At 38.4% G+C, this 22,127-nt stretch overlaps 1 protein-coding gene across 1 annotated transcript; it reads right to left on the minus strand.

Annotated features, from left to right (window-relative positions):
- Positions 1–2,403: 2,403 nt before the first annotated feature.
- LOC146719554 (uncharacterized) lies at positions 2,404–6,246 on the minus strand. Its single transcript, XM_085490032.1, has one exon. The coding sequence runs from the start codon at positions 6,244–6,246 to the stop codon at positions 2,404–2,406; it is 3,843 nt and encodes a 1,280-aa protein (XP_085346158.1).
- Between the last annotated feature and the right edge of the window lie 15,881 nt (positions 6,247–22,127).

Genomic DNA, 22,127 nt, shown 5'->3' on the forward strand with positions numbered 1-22,127 from the left:
AAAAAGAGCTAGCGACGAGTCTTCGGGCTCGCTCGCGAGTTACTCCCTTGCGAGTAACCGAACACGAAGCTCCCTGGTTGATCCTGCCAGTAGTCATATGCTTGTCTGAAAGATTATAAATGTATTTTATTTAATTACATTTTTATTTTTTAAATAATACATATATACGTTCCAAAAAATATAAGCCATATTATTATATATGTACGTGTGTGTGGGTGTATAACTATCATTTAATACACATTCACGTTAAATCACATCATTTAATCATATTTAATAACTATATCACTAACATATATAATTAATACTTATAATAAATCATTTTTAAAGTAATTTTTTTTAAATTCTAGTTATCACTTTATCAGAATTATGAAAAAAAATTGATACAATTGTTAGAAAACTTAAATGTGCATAACTTTTTAATATATAGGCATTAATAAAATAAACATAGTGATTGTTAATTTTTTATGCTACAGCTACGCATAAAAGTACTAAAATACTTAGAACTTTAAATTACTTTAATATTCAACTGTATATATTATTATAACTTTTCTCGTTTTATACTATATTTAAAAAATAATATTTGTTTTGTATATTTTCTCCTTTGGGTTTTATCGGAGCTATCGCCTAGTTCTCTCTTGTGGACTGCGTCGATATTCAAGGATAGATAGCAGGAACTAGTCTCTTTATTCTAAGTAAGAATACGTAATTTTTATTCTTCGGATCACAAATGTTCTTCTCGGGTTTACCGGACGGCTCGTCGTACCAGACTCGCCTTCCGTGCCGCATCGCTCCTTTTTAAAGACGCGGAAACTCTCTCCTAATTCGGCGCTTCGCCCTTGTGGACGCAATAACAAACTGTCGATGTACACAATTACAGAGAGCTCTCAGGAGCGTATATCGAAGGCGCGCGGGGATCACGGAAATTTAATTTTTTCCCAAACATACCCCTCGGGTTGAATCGCCAAGGGATTCAAATGACAGTCAGGGGTAAATCCTTACACATTGAACTGCAATCATTGGAGACAACCTGCAGAATTTAGATTACGCTGAACCGTCCGGACTTACCGGCAATTTACAGAGTTTAACAATAGGTCTTACAAAAGTAGAAGACGCGGTCTTGACCTGAGCAACTCGCACCAGGCCATCCTTGTCAGGCTTACATTCGATGATTCTCGCAAGTTCCCATCTGCAGGGAGGTAAATTAGGATTTTTTTATTAGAACAATATCGTTTATGCGAAATTCATCAGATCGATTCTGCCATTTAAAACGCTGCTGCAAGGTGTTCAAGTAGTCAAGACTCCACAATTTCCAAAATTGCTCGTATTTCGCACGCATTAATTACCATCGATCGAGTCGTGACTCGGAGATATGTAAGACGCTCGGACTCGGAATCGATTTAATGGCGCTACCAATTAAAAAATGCCCTGGTGTGAGCGCATTGCAAGAATTTACATCGTCATGAAGTGCGGCGATCGGGCGCGAATTCAAACATGCTTCGATGTTACATAAAAGCGTGGTGAACTCTTCGACCGTAGGTGTGCAGGAACCAAGTATACGTCGCAAATGGTGCTTAACACTCTTAACACCTGCCTCCCACATGCCCCCAAAATGAGGGGCAGAAGGCGGAATGAAATGCCATTGAACTGGCTTTGACGCGAACTTCGCCTGCAGATCTACGTCGGCTTGAGTCTGTCGGATCGCTGTAACAAGTTCGCGATCCGCGCCTTGATAGGTAGTCGCGTTGTCGGAATAAAGATCGGATGGAATGCCACGACGCGCTACGAACCGTTCAAAAGATGCGAGAAACGCAGCCGTGGAATAATCATGAACGAGCTCTAAGTGTATAGCTCGTGTAGCGAGACAAACAAATAGCGAGATGTATGTTTTGTGCGACTTACGTCCGCGGCCGGAAGCGTCTCGAATTGCGAAGGGGCCGGCGTAATCAAGTCCCGTATGGCAAAATGGACGGGACGGAATTACTCTAAATGTAGGAAGGTCGGCCATAAATTGTACGCCGGTTATGGCGCGATGCCGAGTACATGTCACGCAATTGCGGATACAACCTTTTACCATGCTTCGCGCCTTCAGAATCCAATATTGTTCTCGCAACGTGCGAAGCATTAACTGTACACCGCCGTGAAGTGTATCCTTATGAATTTGATCGATAATGAGCTTAGAAAGGTAATGCTTTGGAAGTAGAATCGGAAATTTACGATCATATAAAAGGTCAGACAGTTGAAGTCGACCACCCACGCGTAGGATACCGGAGGGATCCAGGAACGGTTCGAGAGAATGGATGGAGCATCGAACTGGTAACCTCGACTTGGCTTTGAAAGCGACGATTTCTTTTGAAAAGTATTATCTTTTGAAAAGTATATATATTCCGTTTGCATCTGTTTAATTCAGAATCTGTGCGCGGTTTTTATTTCATCGACTTGCAAAATAGAGAGACCTTGAGCAACATCTGGGACTCTCGTTCGAAACTTGAACCGAAGGACGTATGCGGTGACCCGTAGTAAGCGTGGCCACGTGGAGATATGATTGAAGGATTCAAAAAGTTCCGCTCGATTTGAATGATGCGAGTGGACTGCATTTGACGCTTTCAATTCGGAATCATCTTCGGTGCAACTTATCGTAGATTGAACTGGCCAATTATCCTCGTTAAATTTCAGCCATGCCGGGCCGTTCCACCAGGAACTGGAAGGCGTTAGCTGAGCTGGATTTATGCCGCGCGATGCGCAATCTGCGGGATTATCTTCTGTTGGCACATGCAGCCATGTCGCCGTAGGAAGCTTCGTTTGAATAGAAGACACTCTGTTAGCTACAAATACTTTTAAATCTAATGGAGCCTTTTGCAACCATGCTAATACGATTGTCGAGTCACTCCAGCAAAACACAGGAATGTTTTGCAATTTCATCGCGTCAATAGTAAACAAAATACAGCGTGCTAGCAGCTGAGCCGCACAGAGCTCGAGTCGTGGAATCGAAATCGTTTTAATCGGAGCAACCTTGGTTTTTGATAGAAGAAGTCGAACATGACTATCGCCAGAATTCGTGACAATTTTTGAATAGACTACCGCTGCATAGGCTTTAGATGAAGCGTCGCAAAAGCCGTGTAAATGCAAGCACTGAATGTTACGCTCGAAGCCTAACCAACGAGGAACTTGCAGAGTCGTCAAGTGTAACATCTTTTCGCAAAAAGCATTCCATTCGGTTGTTATTTCCGCAGGAAGAATATCATCCCATCCGTAGGAAAATTTCCACAGTTTTTGCAGTAGAATTTTGAGAGATATCGTGATCGGAGACACCCATCCGAGGGGATCGAATATTTTCGCTATCGTCGAAAGGATTTGTCGTTTCGAAATGTCGGTAGATGGTGGACGGAATTTTATTTCAAAGGAAAAATTATCATCGCAAAGTGTCCAATGAATACCGAGTATTTTTAATTGTTCACCTTCTTGGAAAGGCTTGGAACTTGCTAGACCGTGATTCGCAGGATTTATATCTTGTAGAATTTCAAAATCGTTGCTGGCCCATTTTCTGAGATGAATGCCTGCGCTTAGTAAACAGCCGATTAGTTGGTCGCGTTTTTTAATCGTGGATGGTTTATCATCGCCTCCGGATAGGACATCGTCAACGTATATTTCATTTTGCAAAATTGCTTGAGCTAGTGGAAAACGCGAACTCTCGTCGATTGAAAGTTGTTTGAGCACGCGTTGGGCGAGATAAGGCGCGCAGGCAGTACCATAAGTAACGGTATTTAATGAATAAGTATGGACTGGCTCGTTCGGAATCGTACGCCACAATATTAATTGATATTGGCGATCGTCTGAATGAATCTGTATTTGTCGAAACATTTGCTGAATATCAGCGGAAAAAACGTATTTGTACAAACGCCATTGAAGAATAATCGCCGGAAGATCGGCTTGCAACTTTGGACCAATCATAAGATGGTCATTCAAAGAAGTGTTATTCGAGGTATTTGCCGAGGCATTAAACACTACACGAAGTTTGGTTGTAGTATTGTCCTCGCGAATAACTGGATGATGAGGTAGAAACGTCGGTTGAAAGAAGCGTTGCACGTTTTCGATTTTTTGCATATGCCCGAGCTCTTCGTACTCGTTAAGAAAGTCGACGTATTGCCCTGAAATTTCCCGAGAATTGGCTAAACGTCGCTCTAGTTGCGCGAGTGAACGCGTAGCTACTGACCTTGACTCGCCGATTTTTATCGGAGGACCAGACTTGAAGGGTAAGCGGACAACATAGCGCCCTGAAGAATCGCGCATATGTGTCTCTTGAAAATGTAAGTTGCAACGAAGATTTTCCTCTGAGAGAGCGTGTGTCGTTGGAATTTCTTCCAGCTCCCAAAAACGTCGGAGTTCGAAATCGAGATTGCCAGAAGTTGCTTGGTGAACGTGAATTCTTTGGCTATTTTTTTGGTTTGAAATAGGACCCGAAATGATCCACCCGAATATCGTTTCTTGCGCAAGTGTAGCATCGTTAGAAGCTTTCATTAAGCCACCCATCATAATTGAACCGTATAATTCGGCCCCGAGAAGTACTTCGATTGCATCATTTGAGCTTGGATTTGGATCGGCTAGATTCAATTTGGAAAGAAACGGAATCTCTTGTAATTGGAAATGAGGTGGAATGTACGCTGTAATTTTTGGAACGACCAATGCTTTGGTATGAAGAATCGTATCATTTTTATTAGTCGCGCTGATAGAAATAGAGACGGCATGTTGAACGCAATTAGACGTAGTGTCACCGATGCCAGATACCTTTACGCGTGTTGAAATTAAGCGAGCTCTCAACATTTGAGCGACTCGTGACGAAACGAATGTGGCATCGGAACCTTGATCGATTAGTGCTTGCGTGTAAACATGTCGACCGTTTTCTGATCCTATACAAACACGTGCGGTAGCCAGGAGCACGGGTTTAACTCCCGCGTTCACGTGTGAATGTACGTTGGACGCGTTATCGCATTGTCCAGAGTCTGTTGTTGTCGTTAAACTTGACCTTGAATTCTCGTGTAACAAAGTATGATGTTGTCTTTTACATTTCAAGCAAGTAAAGGAACTACGACAATTCGAAACGTAATGACCTTTGGTCAAACAATTTTTGCATATATTATTTTTTTGAACAAACTCTAGTCGATGCGAAATGCTTAACGCTTGAAATTTCTCGCAATGCATTAAACGATGTGTTTCGGAACAAAGAGCGCACGTACTCGCGGTGTTTGTATGGTGAGAACGCACTATATTATTTTTTCGTGCCGCATTTGGAATCGAGCGAGCACCGGAACTCTTTTCGGATGAGTTTCCGTTGGCGGACTTCGAGTTATCTCCGTCCTTGGATACAGCCTCAAGCGAACGAATTTGTGTATCTAGAAACGCGTATAGTTTTTCCATCGTAGGATATCTCCTCTCTGAACCTAAGCTGACTTCCCAATCTTTTCTCGTCAATTTGTCTAGTTTTTGTACAAGAATGTAGACTAAAATCATATCCCATTCATCTACAGAACATTTCAAGGCACGCAGAGCATTTATCGATTCCGATGAATTGGAGCGTAATTGTTTTAACCCGTACAGATCGTTAGACGAAACATTAGGAATGGTAAATAAACGTTTGAAATATGCGTCAATAATAACGCGTTGATTTTCGTAACGATTCGTGAGTTCCTTCCATGCAACATCGAAATTACTATCGGTTAGAGAAAGATGGGAAATCAACTTAGCAGCGTCGCCAGTAACCGCGGATAATAAATATTGCAATTTCTCGACTTGCGATATGGAACGGCGATTTTTAACGAGCGCAAGAAACAAATCGCGAAACGTTAGCCACTCGGTTACATTACCGGAGAAAGAAGGCAAGTTGATCTTCGGCAATCGGATCTCGTTGATGGACGTCGTTGCGGCCGCCGTTGGTACAGGAATGGAAATTGAAGCGACGTTGAATGCCTCGAGTTTTTCTTTAAAGAAGTCGTAGGCTTGCATGTACGAGACCTCCGCCTTGTCTAGCAGCTTGCTCTTGAAGAAGGGAAGCTGTGCCGCGTCTGCGTCGGTTGCTACTGCCTCAATGATAGCGGCATTCTCCTGGCATTTATTCCAGTAATTTTGCAAGAGTTGAAATCGTCCTTTAGTGATGGCATGAGTTTGATTATCAACTCCAAGCTTTTGGAAATTCGTTATTGAGTTCGTTAAATAACGTAAATTCGTATCGAACGCAAATATTGCCTTGTCCATTTCGATCTATTGTCTTGCAGAGCTCGACCTTGTAAGGTAAACACGGTGTTGAAATGGAGAACGTATGTACGTGAGTCGAAATACTTCCTTGTCGTACGGAAATTTTTACTCGGAATGTAGCGCAATTGTTGAATGGCTCACTTGAAGTAGTTGCACTGCTTGCACGTGTATCTTGTTTGAATCCATCCGTTAATTTCTCGACACAGATCCGGCTCGAAGGACCATGTTTTGTATATTTTCTCCTTTGGGTTTTATCGGAGCTATCGCCTAGTTCTCTCTTGTGGACTGCGTCGATAGGCAAGGATAGATAGCAGGAACTAGTCTCTTTATTCTAAGTAAGAATACGTAATTTTTATTCTTCGGATCACAAATGTTCTTCTCGGGTTTACCGGACGGCTCGTCGTACCAGACTCGCCTTCCGTGCCGCATCGCTCCTTTTTAAAGACGCGGAAACTCTCTCCTAATTCGGCGCTTCACCCTTGTGGACGCAATAACAAACTGTCGATGTACACAATTACAGAGAGCTCTCAGGAGCGTATATCGAAGGCGCGCGGGGATCACGGAAATTTAATTTTTTCCCAAACAATATTTAATAATTACTTTATTGCACTTACAACTATGCATATGTATTTAATATTGTAACCATTTAAATAATAAAATATATATATAATTACTGTGTATGAAATTAATACATTCAAAATAAAAAAAGTACATATGCAAAAATAAACTCTATAAAATCTATAAATAAACGTAATAATAATAAACTGTGCTATAAACGTAATAATAAACGTTCAAATATTTTATTTATTATATATTAAAATTATTATATTTAATAACCTGTCCTTTTCTTGTTTAGATCTCCTCATTTTCGCATCTCTTTTTTTGTTCTTCCTTTTTCCTAAAAAGAAATATGTGATTGTTATACATAGGTGCAATAAGTCAATTCTGCAATAAATATTCTATACAAAAATAACAATAAGTTCTTAAATGTTGTATTTAATTTAAAAAAACTAATACACGCAATAATGAACAGATAGTGCATGTGTTCACCCTCTTTAAAATCAGTTTCTTATAAAAATAAAAAGTTTGAGATAAGATGATAAAATAGTTAAATTGAGGTATATTATATATAACTTACAAATCTCGGTCAAATCTCTGCTTGGCTAAAATTAGCCATCTTGCAATTATATCCTCAACTTCCTTATTTGTTAAATTGGTTCTTGAAGTTCGCGCAGCATCTAACAACAAGTTTAAACAGATATGTGTGGTTATAGATTATATAAAAATTTAAAGCGACTTAATTTTATATATATATATATATGTATATATGTATATATACTATTCAAAATTATTTTATATTCCTATGATTACATATTATTGAATAATGATATTAGAGTTCTAATAGCATCATCCAATATAACCATGCATAGAATGCTATATATAAAGTGTCAAAAATATGTCAATAAAAACATTTCTGTGATTAAATATTTATATACTTACTTATGATACATATAGTAATGCGAAGATTTTTAAAGGCATTTTTCAATTTTGCACCAGCCCAACTATATTCCATTGCTAATTTATTTGTTAAAATATGTTTCATCATGTACGAAATCACATCATGATGATCCTTACCTCCTAAAAAGCTCAATTGTCTTGTCTAAAAATATAAAATAATTTAATTAATATTAGTTTATGATCTAAAAATATCAAAATAATAAACATTTGTTTTTCTCTTATAAAAAAAGTTAACATTACTTTTCTTTTAACTTCTTTAAAATTATTTAACATTATATAAATAAATAAATATGTCCAAAATATTGCTTTTTATAAGACATTTCAATAAAATGTTTCTAATCGTAAGTATAAAATGATAATATTTTGTATATACCATTTCTGTAGCAACACATTTGTTTTTTAATTGATTATCAATTCTCTGTAATTGTTCTACGGTATCTGCTGGCAAATCGAAATCATAATGTTCATTTTTTTTTAAATCCGTTTCCTCATTTTTTCTTATGTGATTATCCAACTTTATTAAACGTTCATCAATTGTTGTAAGATTTAACAATACTGCATTTAGTTTCCTGATAATTAAATTATGAAAATCTGCAAAAATAATTGACACATATTATTGTATATCTACTCATTGTCAGATTATATAAATATTACGAATTATATACCATTTTAAATATATGTTTACAGTGATATAAATAAAAAAAGTTAAAACTTTAATAATATATATATATATATATATATATAGGTAAGCTTTTACAAAAATTTAAAATTAATAACAGATATATTTTTACCTACATCAATCTCAGCATTACAAGTATCGGATGTAGATATTGTATCTGAATTTTGTGGAACAAGGTCATCTTTATTTGCTGTTCGATGTTCTTGTGAACTTATAGATTTACTATATGTAACTGCAGACTTTTTAGACTGAATATTAATTATTTTTTCATTACTTATTTGTATCGGGGGCTTAGTTATTTTCTTATAATTTTTTATCAGTGGTTTTTTTATTTCATAAGTCATTTTGCTTTTATTTAAATCGTTTGATATATTAGAAGCTTCATCTAAATCATTGCTTGTGTCAGTTCTATCTGAATTATCAGAAGAACTTGAAATTTTTTTTACTCGATTCATTTTCTTATCACCTTGTATTAATGGTGTCTTTATTTCACAGATTTTGCTCTTATTTATTGTTAAAGCTTTTGGTGTATTAGGAAAATTATCTAACTCTAAATCATTGCGAGTTTTTAATTTATTGATGCTTGTGTCGCTTGTATCAGAATTATCAGGAGATGAACCTGTATTTTTTTTTGCTCGTTGATATCTCGATTTTTTGAGGTTATTTCCATCATCACCATCTATATCGGATATTTGTTCAGCTAATTTAAGTTTGTCTATAGCTTTATCATATGTATCTAAAACGTATAAAATTTTTGAATATTAAAAATTAGATTTTTGTTTTTATATATTTTATAATCAAATATCACTTAAAATTTAAATTTTAATATATACTTTTAATACATATATATTATAATTTTAATTTATATAATTTTTGATAAAAAAATAAAATACATTTTTTATATTACTAACCGCTGCTACCAAAAATACGGATTATTTTATATAATTGCCAATCATCAGAAGGAAATATTCTTTTCATAATTGCTTTATTTATCTTAATTTGACTTGTATATGATGGCCATTTACATTCCTTATTATTTTCAGTTAACCATTCAGAAGGAACAATTTGTAAACCATCTTCGAACTCCACAATATTATACGCCATAATAACTGTAAATAAAAATTGATCAGCATTGAAATTATAAATAATCTATGATGTAAATAATATGATAAAAATGTGACGATAATAATAATAATAATAATAATAATAATATTTGCAATTTATATTAGAGTATTATAATTACGTTTAATTATTTAATTACAAATGCAAATTAATATTAAACATGTATTATTCAGTTGTGTGTAACATCGGAAATATAATATAATTTTTTTTATAAGGCATTTTCAACATTTTTGCTCTAATTTTATCAAACTCCCATGTCTGAAGATGAGAATATTCAGACATGATACCAATATTTAAAGTTAATGACGAAATAGGCTGTGTATATAAATCTTCCACTAACACAAGTACTTTGCCAATAGCATACATTTTATTGTCATTAGATTTAATGAAATTTAAAATTGACATTATTTGTCCATTTTCAAAAGAAATGCAATTATTTTTTGGATCATCACAGTTAATATAATATTGATTATTGCAAAAAATTTTATATTGTTGTACAGAAATGAAATCTTTCGTAATAGGACCATCACAATGAGAGCGTGTAAAACATTTTTCCATATCGTATGAATTTGAATATATTTTGAATGTTTCATTATTATGTATTGTCTCAATTTCTGCAAATCTTCTTGTTAATTGCTGTAATGGTTGGTTAGTTTTACGAATTAATTTCTTTAACGTAGACATATAATTCTCAAATTTAAATGCACTAAATTTATCCAGAGCACCAAATTGTTTTACGTCTGCAGCAAGATGTAATAAATTATGAATATTATGTGAAATATATTTAGAACCGTAGATAACTTGAAATGATTTTACAAAATGTTTTAATAAATTTTCTGCATATTCTATAATAGAAGTTTGATATGTTAAAGTAGGATGTGCAAGAATTGTGATTGCTACATGTAATGTTAGAAAATTTAAATATACATTTTCTTGTAGTATTCCTTTCAATATAATAGGACCTGTATATAATAAAAATTGCCGATATTCTGTGGCTTTCCAATGTTTGATATACTTTAATGATCTTGGTTTTCGAGCAAAATCAGAAGGAATATAATTGCGTAACTTTATTAGTTTCTTAGAAATTTGTTCTTTGTCTGAATTTGATAATCTTATCTTAAGTGGTCCTGAAAGCCATAACATAATAAGTTTACGCATAACACCCAAACATACCAGGTGCATATAATCTAGTGGCACATTTGTAACTAAGCCTAGATTTGGTATATTTTTTAAAATTGTGTCACCAGTTTGATAATCAAGATTATAAGATCCAGTAAAAAATTCTTTATCATTACGTAACATCATATTAGATGTGTATGGAAAACATATATGTCCTTCTATATTATCACCTTCAATAATGCATTTAGTGCAACTATTATATCCAGTGTGTCCTTTTACATTTAAAATAAATGATTTAGCAGGAGCGTCACAAATTATTGCTTTAATTTCGACTTTTATGATCTGTCCCTCATAATCAATCCCATTATTTATAAAAGCAATAGCATCACCTACAAACATTTTTAAAAACTCATTTGCATTTTTTGGTTTTCCTTCACCATAATATAAGGCAATGACATATACATTGTTTATAATATTATCTGCACATAATATTGGCCATAAACTCTTTGTGGAAGTCTTATATATAGGTACAATATTTATAAATAATTGAATGTTATCAAGAGCAAAATTCAATCTTTTACGTTCTTCAATAATTTTTAGAAGAGCTTTTTCGAGACCTAAGTGGCAGTAATCTCCGTTTTCAATTTGTATAATTTCAGTTGATTTAGGAGTTTTGTTGTGTTTGCTTGGCGCCAGGCGCGAGATTTGCGCCACTCTGAAAACTCACAAATTGGCAGAGAACCTTCACAAATCGTAAATCATCCCGCAAAATTTCCGTGATGGCAATACTCGACTCGCTCAGAGTGTCCAGGGGTAGAGGGGGGAGTTTGAACGGGAGAGAGAACGGAGTTCGAGAGTGACTATTTAGAATACTCCAATGTAATAATAATGAAATATATTTAACAATACGGTGAACGAAGAGTAGACAAAAAAAATTAAAAGTGTGAGTAATATGGTGTACAAAAGAAAGATTTTAATATAATATCATGTCGATACGCTAATTGAAATCCGCGCACTCATTCGTGGCGGGCGGAGAGTGTTATACGACGTCGGAACGCATAGAAAATCGAAATCGGATATTACATTCGTCAAGATAATGTACGGCGAAAGTACGGTCGAAACGCGGCGCGTTGTTATGGTCTCGTGACTTTGTGATGAACCCGACGCGGAGATATCACGTTACACGCGGAACCCGGGAGTACTGGTCCGTATGCGTGGCGACTGATTCTTCACGCCGAGATTCATATGGTCCGTGCGAAATAAGGAATTCTAATAACCGCGGCCCTACGAAATCTCCCGTAAACTATAGGAGTTCCGCGCGATTTTCACCTGATATCTATGACGCGACGTCCTTTGCGCAAGTACACAAAATAACTAAACGACCCGAATAATCGTAAGCGCGAGAAAGAATACGCTATTTCTCATATGGCGACTGTAGAGACGAATACTTAATAAAACGGATAAATTCTAACAGACTAGAGGCGCACAATAATTACAAGACACGAATTTATTTCCAGATACCGGTATAAAGGAATCGCGGCGACTATCGGCGTATCCGCGGGAGAGAGAGCCTCTTAATATGCGCGCGGGGAGAGAACACGCGGCGGCCGGGAGCCGGACAAATTCTACGCGTATATTTCGAAATTTTTTCTCATCTCTCGAAACGACGAAGACTACTAATGATTAAACCGGCCGCGGGCGCGATACATGTCTCTCGAACAATCTACGCGAAAATTAGCGGCTTTACAAGTCTAGGGCCGTCTCGTCTCACCGGTTTCTGCGTGTCCGTCGATGGTTTCGGCATCCGCAACCCGCGAACCTCTTGCCTCTCGGCCACGCTTCCGCCAGACAATGACCGAGCGAGAGGCCTGCCGGAAATCACACACCGATAAGAATTTGGGCATTTTCCACCCGTGGCGCCTCTTTATCCTGGCAAGAGCCGCACGGCGTCCCTCGGGGCCCCCGCGAATTCGCTTGGCATAATTTTCTCCTTCGGCCGTTCCTCTGTCCTTCTGCCTAGAGTGTCCGATGCTTCTCTATACATCTCGTCGGAAGGAATCCTACGAGCGCACCGTCTCTGCTGTTCCTTCCAAAAATCTGCCCGATCGATTGATCGATTGATACCGAATTTTTATATATCCGGATAGGCTGAGGCTCGAGGCAGTGTATCTCCCGCGTCTTTTGCGTTCGGGGCTTTCTCGCCTCTCGCGAGAGAGTGGCCATCCCCGTCTCTTGCCGGAATCTCTGCGGAAGGAGTATTTTATGGCGGTATCCAGGTTCTTAAAGGAAGGAGCAATCAAGAAAGTCGGTGTGTGAACAATATTTGCCGGGCGTGATCCGGACGTGGTGGCCTCTGCTCGGTCCGTAATTGTCCTCTCCGTCCTCTCACTCTCTCTTTCTCTCTTTCGGCTTCTCTTCGGTTGAGACACGTACCCTATGTAAAGTCGCTCGCCAAAACGCAAAAATCGCTAAAAAAATATAAATAAAAATAATACGCGGGACGGATGCGCGGGGCGCATCCTCCGACGTGGAAGAAAATGCAAAAATTATTTTTTCGGGTGGTCTCTTCTCTTTCAAAGGTTGGCGAGAAAGCAAAGGTTCCCGAATTTCCCACTTTCCTACGGGCCTTCGGCCCTTGTAACGGACAAAAAAAATGTCACGTCACAATATTTATTTCTCTTTAAATTTAAAATAAATAATTATGTAATTAACTTAAACTTGAATGTATATACATGGTAAAATTATATATTTTTATAAAATATTTAGATAAATACGTATATATATATTGTTACGTTCCTGGATTTGTACTCCCCTATGCAAACTTCACTTTACTATTAGCTCCTGAGCATCATCGCTAGGAGGTTGTTATAGACGACCGACGTTTGGATGTTTTCCGGCGCCATTAGACAGATTTGGTCTAACCCGACGCACCGACGCGGACGCATTTGAGACCCCGATTATCTTTTCTCGCATATTAATGCATATATTATTATATCTCGTCGTATTTGTGTATTGGATCCATCCTATTAAAGATCCTTTTCTCATTACGCATGTTAATTCATTTCGTGCGCGTGTGAGTGAGTGAGACTTCTGCAGAAATTGCAGAGGACCGTTCCGAGGACGTAACATTTTGGGGGCTCGTCCGGGATTGAAAGAACGTCGAGCTGCGAAAGAATCGACGGAATGACTACGCAACATTTGCCGAGAGTAACCCGCTCGCAGGCTCCGCTTTATATTCAACCAGATGCAGCAGCTCCTTGGGGGAGGACGTGCTGCAAACCGCGCTCGACGAGATCCGACGAATGCGAGAACAACGGGAGCGAGAACATACGCAATTTGAGGCCTTGCTGCGGCAGAGGGACGAGGAACTACGCCGCCTCGAACAGAGAATCGCTTCACGGGAAGACAATATACAGCTAAGTCTTTCCGATAAAAGAGCTTCCATTCCGATACTAGAGCTTGCGGGGATTCGAATAATGATTTTCGCGCGAGAACGGGCTTAAAATTAAAGCCCGACACATTTGACGGAAAAGTTCCGCTGCGAGAGTTCCTCTCGCAATTTCTTTTGATCGCGCGCGCGAATAATTGGGACGAATCGACAAAAACTGTTGCTTTGGCCGCGAATTTAAGAGGAAAAGCGCGAATTGTTTTAGAGAACATAGAAATTTTGATAACCTAAATTTCCTCTCTTTCCGATGGATTCTTGAGGAGGACTCTTCAATTAGAAAATCGTTAAATTAATTCAAGGAGAACATTTTGAGAGAAAAAAAAAAATTTTAATGGAAAATCTAATAATTTTGGAAAATTTAACAGCGCGAATTATCAAAAAGCAGAGAGGAACGACGCGCGGAAAGACTATAAAAACGAGAACGGAAATAAGAACAGCGAGAACGCGTGAAAAGGGAATGAAAAGAGAAATCTTTCGGGAGGAAGATGGCGAGGGAATGATTTTTCCTCGAAAGAAAAAGAATGTTGGACGTGCGGAAAGACAGGGCATTTCCGATTTGAGTGCCCTGAGGAGAAGGGAAACACGGCTTAGTCGAGCTTCGTAGGGTGAGCTCGACTTTTTCTTGTAAAACCCCGATGAATCGTTTTGTTAATTTTAGTGTCGCTAGGATTATAGAAAATAACTTTATTTACAGTGGAAAAGTTAATAATAAAATTTGTTCTTTCAGAATAGACATGGGCTCCGATATTTCTCTGTTAAATAGAAAACTGATTGATAAAGAGATTAAAAAGATTCGAGTTAGAGTTATAGTTTAAGATATCAACCGGAGAAAAAGTGTCAATTGATGTCGAAGTTGAATTAGAGTAGAAATTGAAAAAAAATTGTATTGTGATTCCTGTTTGTTGCCGCCATTAATGATGATTGCATATTGGGCACTGATTTTCTTTAAAAAAATTAATTTAGAAAATATTTTTGACTCCGAATTTAATGATCAAATAAAAATCTAAATTAAATAAAAAATAAAAATTTATAATTGTTCCGGATAGAGAATTTCCTGAAGTCGCCAAGTATTTTAAAAAACCTTTTGAAAGTAATTTAATGAATTTAAGAGATACTGAAAAAAAAAATTTTTGCCAATTTTCTAAATAATTATCAAGATGTATATTCTGAAAATATTGTGGCTGGTAATTGTAGCATTGTGAACATGTCATTAACGTAAAAGACTCTCTCCTCCATAAATAGGTACCTCGACGAATTCCTATTCATGGTTGAGAAAAGAGGTTGATCAAATTAATTGAGGACATGAAGGAACAAGGAATCATTGAGGAATTTCAAAGTCCATGGGTCCTCTCCGGCCGTTATGGTCAAAAAGAAGGACGGCAGTATAGATTCTGTATTGATTATCGGAAATTAAATGATGTGACGGTAAAGGATTCTTACCCCCCTTTCTCGTATAGATGAATTGTTAGATCAACTTTCAGGTAACTCATGGTTTTCCACATTCGATTTAAAAAACGGTTATGGCAACTTAAAGTCCGATCAGAAGACAAGGAAAAGACGGCTTTCTCGATCGGTAGGGGTCTTTGGCAGTTCACGGTAATGCCATTTGGTTTATGTACGCTCCCGCGACTTTTGAATGATTAATGGAAAAAGTGTTACACGGGCTTCTAACATCAAAAATATGTTAGTATATTTAGATATGTGATAATTTTTGGGAAAACTTTTGATGAAATGATAAAGAATTTGAATATAGTATTTTCCCGATTAAAAGAAGCCAATTTAAAATTAAATCTAAAGAAATGTATTTTTTTTTTCAAAAAAAATGTTAAATGTTTAAGACATATAATTTCTGAACAGGGCGTTAATACAGACCTCCAAAAGATTATTGCTGTGAGACATTGGCCGATTCCCCATACAAAAAAAACAATTGCGAAGTTTTCTCGGTTTTTGCTCGTACTATAGGAAGTTTGTAGAGGGATTTTTTCTCTTGCAAAACCTCTTTACATGTTACTGAAAATCAAGTTAAATTTGTTTGGAGAGTTGATGCGAAATGCTTTTCAGAAATGAAAATCGATGTTATCGTCTTCTACAATATTATTTTTTCCGAAAGGAGAAGATGAATTTATTCTAGATACTGATGCTTCTAACATCGGTATTGATGCAGTGTATCTCAAAGACAATCCGGACAAGAAAAAGTGATGTGTATTTTAGCAAGGTCCTTAGTAAAGCTGAACGGAATTATTACGTACTCGTAAGGATTATTAGCAATAATAGATTCTTTTGAAACTTTTCCGTCATTAGTCTTTTAGGTCGAAAGTTTAATAATCGTATAGATCATGTGTCATTGAAGTGGTTAATGTCTTTTAAAGGATTTAGAAGACAATTGGCTCGTTGGCTTAAGAGATTTCAAGAATTTGAGTTCGAAGTTATTCATCAAAAAGGACATCTCATGGAAATGCCGATGGACTATCCAGGCGATTATGTGAGATTTTTGGTATGGCGAAATTGTGCCAAATCGAGAGGAAAACCGCCAGAGAAACGGAGAAAATAGTCGCTCGTATTGTGCTCGCAGGGGAGATCTTGAAGAATGGCGACAAGGCACAACATGGAGATCCTAATATCTCATTTATTCTTATAGTCGAATGACTATACCTACAATATATTATATTAACTATAATTTTAATAATAAAATTAATAAGTCGGCTATTATACAATCATTTGAGAAACGTTTCTCACGCTCTCGCGAAGCGCTTATCACGAAAAGACGCAAACGCGATGAAATATAAGCGTTACAAATACAACGGAAAACCCGCCGATCGCAAGCGAAGAATCAACCTGCTTTGCTTGCACCTAGATAAAGCGCGTGACACAAAAAAGTAGCCATGAAAGAGCTTCTCTACATCTTCCCCCGAAAGATGTAGAAAAAGGGCAGGAGACCACCGCGAACGGAGAGCGAGCGATGAAGTCAGTCGCTAACGAAAATCCAAAAGGTCAAGTCGCTAATTAGAACCTAACTAGGAGTCGAAGACAAGCGCAGAATATAAACTATCACCCTGTAATCTGACTATCGAAAGCGAGCATACTTAACTAACCACCCAGGTGAGATTAACACAGAATTAAACCAATTCAAGAATAAGGGAAATAAAAGATTTATTCAGATAAACAGCGAAGTTAGGCAAGTGGAGACGCCCGCCGATCCTAGGATCCTCATCCTTCAGTCGACTGAGACTCCAAAATTTTCCGTGCCTTCCCGGAGCACAACAATTTGGTGGCAGCGGTGGGATCTCAGCCGCAGGGCCGACGTCGTCTCCAAAATCTTCACCGCGGCGAAGATCTGTAAAAACACATACAATTATAAGTGGTGTTAATAAGTGTTAGACGGTGCACGTCAGTAACTCTGACGGAAACACGCAGAAGCCAATACTAGGAAGAACGAGAGAGCGGACAACATAAACAGTGCAACGAGTGATAGCAGCAGAGAATCGAAAAGGATCGCCGACGAGTCCCAAGGGACAACGACCCGACCCTACGACAACCCTACGGGCAGCGCATCATCACGAGCGACGACCCGCCGTATCTATCACTATCACCAACACGAAGCCGCCGTTATCAGCCCACGAGTGATCGAGTTGCAGCAACAGCAGCCGACCCGTATAGAGCGTAACGATGCGAGCCGTAATACTGTAAGTCCGAATTTATTTGATTGCGTGAATGTCGGAAGGTGACGAAACACCCTGACAAGCAATTAAAAACCAATCGTGGTTGCATAGTACACCTGTACGGTTAACGACGCGAGTATTGCCTTTAACTGCGCAAAATCTCGAAAGCGTTCGTAGAAATTTAGACAGCGACTTGTCAAACTAAAATAATACCGAGTTACCTCCGAACGTAATAAACGAACGAGAATTTTCGTTTACTAGTTTTGACGCGAGTATATTCGCAAATAATCCAAGCGAATCCGTTCAAGTAACTCAAAACGAACCGCGTCGATTGCGACTGTATATCAGCCGAACTCCGAGCAGAGTATCTTCGCGGAGAGAATTTTCATTAACGTCATACGACAGCGAAATATTTGATCCCGAAGAAATTTATAGCAAAATAAATATGGCAGAAAATACAACGTGAACGCAGTTATTCCGTCAACCGCGATAGATGCCGAAATAAGCATACTCGACAAACCCTTGCACAAATGAGACAGAATTTAGACGTCACGTCACAACAACCCTCCGTCGTAGCGCCCTGGAGAAACTTCACAAATGCTTAATATAATGCAAGCTATACATGCAGAGCTACATACACTAAACACACGTATGAATAGAATAGAAGCCGCACAGGCATACACACCACAGACGAACAGCGGGAGTCCGATTACGAGCCTCGTAGACTTACGGACGGACTGAGCCGCGACGTACGAAATCGACGGAGTACTGCACGACAATATATGTCTCTAAAGAAGCGCGAATGATGATAACCCGAATTTGACTGTATATCGCGACACCGGCCTTCAGGAATGTTCTAAACGCATGCACATATACAATTGCAAAACATACATCCCGGAGACGAAGAGTCTCTGATACAAGGCATACTATTTACTAATTAAGGGGTAAGCCATGTCAAGTTTTCGAAACGCGAGACAATACAAATGTTTGAAGAATTAAAGCAACAACTAGAGACCGCATACCAATGCAAGCAAAGTACTGCCCACTTGCAATAGAATTTAATTCGCTAAACAGAAATATAATGAGACAGCACAAAATTTCGGGCAACGCGTCGACAGCTCGCTATGAATTTATACGATTCAATGATAGAGGGAGGAAAACCAGACGAGCTCAGAGAAACGCACTATCTTACAAACGATCCAAACACAAGCATTATTAAATTTTCAATTAAGGCTACAAAGCGACTTAAAAGTACTCGTACGCTCACAACGATATACGACGCTTCAAGAAGCGATAGCCGGCGCGAGCGCGGAAGAGAGATTTATCGGACCTAGCACGTCACGGGCAACTAATTCCTCGCTAAATAAGCCTGAATCAACGCGGTCAGGACAGCGAACGACGGGACAATGTTATAGATGTGGAAAACCCGGACATTACGGACGAGACTGTCATAGCAAGGTCAACGTTTTGCCGAAACCGGAAAAAATCCTCGCGCGTATCCGCCATCGAAAAATTTTGCAATCATTGCAAAAAGCGTGGACATAACCGCGAAGAATGTTGAGAATTAAACGGGCGACCGAAAAATAATACGCCCCCACGGAACAAGCCAGAGGATCGAAAAAACCCGCGAAGTATTAATAAAATAGATAATCAAAGAATCCGGCAGAAGAGAAATTCCGAGTCCGAACGTAGCAGCGATGAAGACGGAGAGCGCGGAGATAAGATTAAGAAAACTCGCGCGCTCGAATATCAGGTGACACACATGCGCCGAACGCCGAGAGAGAGAGCGAGTTTAAATATAATTACTCTGCCCATGCGAGAGGCAAAACGCGGAAAGGTAAACATGCTTTACGATTCGGGAGCTACGATTTCATTGATAAAAGTGAAACACTTGAAGGGCAAGACCGAAATTTACAACAATAAAATGACCCTCGTTGGAATAACCGGTCATAAAGCAAAGACGATCGGAAAAATGTACGCGACAATTGAGCTAAACGGAAACAAGATAAAACACGCGACACACGTCGTGAAAAATGATTTCTCAATGGAATACGACGGGATCATAGGAATCGATTTCCTCCAGAAGCAGCAAGTCACGTGCGATTACAAAAAAACACGAATTACAAATCGGAAACGCCGTCCTAAATTGCAACCGTATAACAAAACTATCTTAAAGCCGCGTAGTGAAACAATTATACACGCGATAACAAATGATATTAAGACAGGGATCATTCGAGCCAAAGAAACCGCCCCAGGAATCTATATCAGACAATGTTTGGTAGAACCGAAGAATTACCAATGTCCCATCAGTGTAATTAATACAAACTGATGAGCCGGTCGAGATACACACACCCCTCGTAACCGTAGAAGACGTTTGCGAAGATAACGCGCACGAGTTGTACACGATACATATAGACGAGACTCCGAATCAATTAACGCGTGACGAACAAATTTGACAATTGTTACAACAAAACATTTAAACGAGGAAGAAAGGAAAGCGATACAGAAAATTTGCGAAGAATATAGCGACGTGTTTTATTTAAGCGGAGAACCACTGTCATGCACAGCAACGCTAAAACACGAGATAAGCACGCGCGCCGATACCCCACCCGTCAATGTGAGACCGTATCGCCTTCCCGAGAAAACACAAATCAGAAGTGAACAAACAAGTACAGGAAATGCTAAAAGACGGAATTATTAGTACAAGCATTAGCCAGTGGAATGCACCGTTATTAGTAGTGCCAAAAAAGACTGACGCAACAGGCAAACCGCGATTAAGAGTAGTAGTCGATTTCAGGAAGTTAAATGAATTAACTATAGGCGATTCATTCCCACTGCCGAATATTACCGATATTTTGGATCAGCTGGGAAACGCGAAGTATTTTACGACGCTCGACCTTGCATCTGAATATCACCAGATACCGATGGCCAAGCGCGACAAAAATAAAACAGCCTTCTTGACTCCTTACGGACACTACGAGTTTAATAGAATGCCGTTTGGACTTAAAAACGCGCCTGCCAACTTTCCAACGACTTATGAACTCAGTACTAACCGGAATACAAGGACTCCGATGTCTCGTTTATCTCGACAACATCGTTATATACGGATCCAGTTTAGAAGATCACAACAGAAGACTCGCGGAAGTATTACAACGTTTACGGAAACATAGTCTCAAACTACAGCCTGACAAATGCGAATTTTTACGAAAAGAGGTAATATACCTTGGACATATTATTTCCGAAAACGGTATACTGCCAGATCCGTCGAAATTAGAGGCGGTAAAAAATTTTCCGACACCACGGAAAGTAAAAGACGTACAATCGTTTATCGGACTAGCGGGTTATTACCGAAAATTTTTAGAAAATTTTTCGCGAATCGCAAAACCGTTAACAAAATAAACGAAAGAAAAACGGAAACGTTCGAATGGAAAAAACGAACAACAAATCGCGTTTGAAAAATTAAAGGAAAAAATTAACGACAGCGCCAGTGCTAAAGTATCCGGATTCAATGAAGAATTCAACGTGACTACCGATGCCTCGGACTATGCAATCGGAGCCGTGCTATTACAAGGAACGGTAGGCAAGGATAGACCTATCGCATACGCCAGCCGAGTATTATCTCGCGCGGAACAAAATTATAATACTACGGAGAAGGAACTATTGGCAATTGTATGGGTTGTTAAACATTTTCGACCATACATTTATGGCACAAAGTTTAATATAATTACCGATCATAAACCTTTGATATGGTTGTTCAATGTAACTGACCTCGGGTCTAGATTAATCCGTTGGAGACTGAAACTCGAGGAATATGATTATGAAATCATACACAAGGCCGGACGAGCAAACGCGAATGCCGACGCGCTAAGCCGACAAGTAACCCGAGATATCAACGAGGAGACAAAAAATAGAATCTTCACGTTAGAAGAAGACGAAGAAGAAAAAGAAGAGAAGAATTCGCGGATAATACAAGGAAATATTCTGAAGAGGAAAAGAAACAAATACTCTACGAGTATCACGATGCACCCACAGGAGGGCATCAAGGAATCGAACGAACAATCAAAAGAATTCGATTAAATTATAACTGGCCAGGATTGACAAAGATGTCGAACAATATATCGCCAAATGCAAATCCTGCCAAAAAAAAATTATCGCGCCGAATAAAAGCACCCCTCGTGATCACAGATACTCCGAATAAACCATTTGAAAAATGTGCATTAGATATTCTTGGACTTCTAACAGTTACCACTAACGGAAACAAATATTTGTTAACATTTCAGAATAGCCTGACAAAACTCAGTAAAGCGATATCGATCGCAAATCAAGAAGCAAATAC

Source organism: Nylanderia fulva, unplaced genomic scaffold (genome assembly GCF_048542155.1).
Source record: "Nylanderia fulva isolate GAGA-0341 unplaced genomic scaffold, ASM4854215v1 Scaffold947, whole genome shotgun sequence".
Lineage (NCBI taxonomy): Eukaryota > Metazoa > Arthropoda > Insecta > Hymenoptera > Formicidae > Nylanderia > Nylanderia fulva.

Coding starts and splice junctions, on each gene's coding strand:
- LOC146719554 (XM_085490032.1), bottom strand. CDS start 6,246: ATGGACAAGGCAATATTTGCGTTCGATACGAATTTACGTTATTTAACG.